Source organism: Bactrocera dorsalis, chromosome 1 (genome assembly GCF_023373825.1).
Source record: "Bactrocera dorsalis isolate Fly_Bdor chromosome 1, ASM2337382v1, whole genome shotgun sequence".
NCBI classification, from domain to species: Eukaryota; Metazoa; Arthropoda; class Insecta; order Diptera; family Tephritidae; genus Bactrocera; species Bactrocera dorsalis.
In genome coordinates this window covers 91,089,011-91,093,410 of record NC_064303.1, presented here as the reverse complement: position 1 = coordinate 91,093,410, position 4,400 = coordinate 91,089,011, and the positions used below count along the sequence as shown (strand labels likewise).

Here is a 4,400-nt window from a genome sequence, read left to right as displayed (position 1 = left end):
AATTACTGGAAGCACTTTAAGTGATTGCACTTAGAGGCAATGCAGCATTAAAATAGAAAAATGAAAAATGAAGAGAAATTTGTTAAAAAGAGTCAAGCCAACAAGTAATTTCTTCCCATCTCGATTTTGATCGGTCATTTTGTATGGCAGTTATACATATGCTACACTAATCTGATCTGAACAATTTCTTCGGAGATTGTAGTGATAGTGAAAAAGATTTTCATACAAGCTATTGATTTTGATCGGCGAGTTCGTATGATGGCTATAGTGGTCCGATATCGGCGAATCCGACAAATGAGGAGGTTCTTGGAAAGAAAAGGGCGTATGAAAAATCTCAGACAGACAGACGGGCTTAGTTAAATTAACCGTCTTATTACAGGTGATCCAAGTAGAGGTTATTTCTTCAATTACCTTTCTCTGACAGATAACGCGTGAGTCGTGTCAAGCTGTCATGTTATTTTTATTCAGTATTGTTTAGTATTTCATCATGGAAGGACTTACTTCTAAACAACTTCTACAAATCGTTCAACATTATTACGAAAATACACGTTTTGCAAAGAATGTGTTTCGCTCATTTTGTGTTCAACATAATCGACCTACTGAGCGTACTATTCGCAACCCCTTCACCCATCTTGAGACACAGCATTCATTATCGGATAATATTCGACCGAATTGACCACGTCCAGCACGCATTAAAGAAAATATAGCCGTCGTAGCTTAGAGTGTATACGGAAACCCTGAAGAGTCGATTCGGCGCCGTTTGCCACAACTCGGCCTGACGTATGTATGAAATTACTTGGCGCATTTTACGTCGAAGTCTTAAATTGAAAGCATACAAAACACAGCTTGTTTAAGAACTGAAGCCTCTCGACCTTCTCTAGTGACATCGCTTCGGTAGTACAAGCTAAGCCTCCAAGAAGATCCGACGTTTTCGAGTAAAATTTTGTTCAGCGCTGAGACCATTTCTGGCTCAATGGGTATGTAAACAAGAAAAATTGCGGCATTGGGAACGAAGAGCAACCTGAAGAGGTTCAATAGCTGTCATTTCATTCAGAAAAAAACAACTCTTTGGTGTGATTTGTGAGCCGGCGGAATCGTTGGTAAATATTTCTTCAAAAATGATGTCGACTAAAAGGTAACCGTCAATGGCGACAGTTATCGCGTCATGTTAACCTACTATTTGATGTCTAATTGAAGCTCGTGATCTCGGCGACAATTGGTTTCAACAAAACGGCGTCACTTCCCACACATCGTATTAATCAATGGATTTATTGAGAAAACACTTCGGTGAGCAATTAATTCCACGTTTTGGGTCATGCGATTGGCCACCAATGCGGACAATCCCGCTGGCCGTAAAAAGGTTTGTTCTCGTTGGATCCCGCACAATTTGACAATCGCTTAAAAAAAGACTCGTGTGGATTGGTGTAAAGAAATGCTGAAAAAATGCGATCGCGGTACTTCAAGAGACGTTTATAAAATCGTCACAGGTGACAAATCATGGATCTATGCGTATGAGCCCGAAACAAAACAGCAATCGACCGTGTGGGTCTTCCAAGACGAGCCAAATCCAACGAAAGTTGTTCGTGGAAGAAGCACTTCGAAGCAAATGGTCGCCTGTTTCTTCGGCAAAACTGGTCATGTGGCGACTGTTCCGCTTGAGCAACGTAGGACGGTAAATTCTGAGTGGTACACCACCATTTGTTCGTCTGAAGTCTTCGGAGAAATTCGAAAAGCGAACAATAGAAGGCGAATCATTGTGCACCATGACAATGCGAGCTCTCACACATCGGCTCAAACCAGCGCCTTTTTGACCGGCCAAAACGTCGAATTGATGGGTCATCCGCCGTACAGCCCTGACTTGGCACCCAATGACTTCTTTTTATTCCCACATATCAAGAAAATAATGCGTGGTCAACGATTTTCATAACCAGAAGATGCTGTTGAACATTCAAAAACCATGTTTTGGAGGTGTCTCAATCGGAGTGGAAAAAGGGCTTCGAAAATTGGTTTGAACGCATGCAAAAGTGTATAAATCTTGATGGAGAATATTTTGAAAAAGAATAAAACCATTTTCGTTGATACATATTCCTATTTTCATTATTAGGCCAGAAATATATATGGCAGCCCTCGTATTTGGGAGTTTGTTAAGTTAGCAAAACTATTACACTCTGTGGCAACATTTTGCAAGAATATAACAATAGTCGACTTTGATTTGCCATATTTATTAATAAATTATTAGTTTATGTTTAGCTTCGTTGAAAATTGGAACTTTGGCAAAATGTTTGATTAACTAATCAACAGTTAATCAATAGCTGCCTGCAATAAAGATAATCGCAAGTTATATCTCAATCAAGTCCATTCAAATCACTGTAGATTAAAATATTTGTTGGAGGCCAAAGTCGCTAAAAACAGTTTTTATTTGTTAAAAAATGTATCGCCGCACTTCATCCAAGTATTAAGTATTTTGCTCAGTTTGATCGAAATTGTGGAGAATGGCGCATCGTTTGCTGATTTTGTCCCTTCTGTGTGGGCACCTTTTTTGTTCGGTGAATTGTTCGACACCCAACCAAAGTAGCGCCAGTGTTGCGGTATTAATCATTTAACAAAATTAATTTATTTAACAAAATTTATTTAGTTTAAAAATCCATTTTTTTGCGCAATTCATTTAGCCATTTCTCACCGATCTCTGTGAGAAGGATTTATTGCAAAGCTTGGTCAACAAGGTGGAGGAGCTGAGCCTCAATTTAGATAACTATGAACCAAGGTAACTTAGCACGGTTAATAGGGTGTAAACATTTACTTATAAATAATTATTTGTCTTAAATGCCGGAAAAGGAATTTAATGGCATTGAAAAAGCAGCTTGGTGAGGTAAAAACGCAATTGAAGTTGTTTGATTCGAAAATTGCAGCGAAATGGTAGGCAACTACAATTTTTTACTAAATGCAAAAAAATACTCACACAAGTTATGTATTCAGCACTGACAAAAACTTGAAAGCAGCGCTCCCTGCATGCAAGAAGGAACCCTCTTCTTGCACCGAAGCGATGCGACAAGAAAACGGCCGATATGCCGAGAGTGGCATTTATCAACTTTACTTGCCTCAATTTCTCCATCAAGCTTTTGACGTTTATTGCTTACGTGATCCTGATGGCGGCGAACCATGGGCTATAATTCAACGTCGTCAAAGCAACGCCACCGATTTCTATCGTGGCTGGTTTGAGTATGAACACGGTTTTGGTGATTTTAATACAAATTTCTTTCTCGGCTTGAATAAAATACATGCGTTGACGCATTCGCAAGCACACGAGCTCTGGTTTGAATTAGCGGATTTTGAAAATGAGAAACGCTTTGCGAAATATGAAAGTTTCGCTATAGGCAATGCTCAGGATAAATACGAGTTAAGCGTACTTGGTCAATATTCAGGCACGGCTGGCGATTCGTTCACTTATCACCGTGGCCAAAAGTTCACGACTAAAGACAGTCATAATGATATAGACGATGAGAACTGTGCAGTGAAATATACAGGAGCTTGGTGGTACCGGACTTGTCATGCGAGGTAATATTGTAACTGCTTTCGTTCGTTGTAACAGTGATCGTTCTCGTATAAATTTATGTACCATTTACAGCAATCTGAACGGTCTTTATTTAGGCGGAGAAGTTTCAGAAGAAGAGTACGGCCAAGGTGTGGTATGGCATGCCTGGCGTGGACATTACTATTCACTCAAATATGTACAAATGGCTATAAGACCAAAGTACTATTACTGAAAGACTGAACTTATCTTATCTATATTGTAGTATATTCGTATTTATAAAAAGTAAGAAAGGAAGTATTAAAATGTGTTTCGAAGTAATTAAACATGCATTGTTCGATTAAATCGTGAATAAATTACAATCAACTTTGGTATCTTATTGACTTTTATTGAAATTCATAAACTTAAACTTAGTTATATGGAAAACATCTTAACACGAGTGATATGTATATGAATTAACTCGACTGCAGAGGCTAAATTTAATAACCAGTAATCCAAGTATAGGCACTTTTATTATTACGAAAATTCGCGTTCTGTTTAAAATGTTTTTCGCGAGCTTTGCTCAACTTAGGGTCAACATAATCGGCCTATTGAGCGTATTATTCGGAACACCGTCACTCATCTTGAGACCTAATATTCATTTTTGTATAATATTCGACCGAACATTCCACGTCCAGCGCGCAGTGAAGAAAATGTAGGAGCCGTAGCTGAGAATATATACGAAGACTGTGGAGAGTCGATTCGACGCCGTTGTAGAACATCAATGGCGACCGTTATCGCGCATGATAACCGACTAATTGATGCCTGAAATGTCTCGGCCACATTGTTCGATTGATTATATTACAATGACGTATCTTTTGACTTCCAAATT

At 38.8% G+C, this 4,400-nt stretch overlaps 1 protein-coding gene across 1 annotated transcript; it reads left to right on the top strand.

The window, feature by feature from the left end:
* Nucleotides 1–2,452: 2,452 nt before the first annotated feature.
* LOC105223815 (microfibril-associated glycoprotein 4-like) lies at nt 2,453–3,826 on the top strand. The gene is made up of 5 exons (XM_049446833.1): nt 2,453–2,588; nt 2,670–2,764; nt 2,836–2,916; nt 2,977–3,555; nt 3,626–3,826. The coding sequence occupies exons 1-5, from the start codon at nt 2,493–2,495 to the stop codon at nt 3,762–3,764; spliced, it is 990 nt and encodes a 329-aa protein (XP_049302790.1). The 5' UTR covers nt 2,453–2,492; the 3' UTR covers nt 3,765–3,826.
* The last annotated feature ends 574 nt before the right edge of the window (nt 3,827–4,400 follow it).

Coding starts and splice junctions, on each gene's coding strand:
- LOC105223815 (XM_049446833.1), top strand. CDS start 2,493: ATGGCGCATCGTTTGCTGATTTTGTCCCTTCTGTGTGGGCACCTTTTT. Junction 2,589..2,669: donor AAAGTAGCGCCAGTGTTGCG/GTATTAATCATT, acceptor CAATTCATTTAG/CCATTTCTCACCGATCTCTG. Junction 2,765..2,835: donor TTAGATAACTATGAACCAAG/GTAACTTAGCAC, acceptor ATGCCGGAAAAG/GAATTTAATGGCATTGAAAA.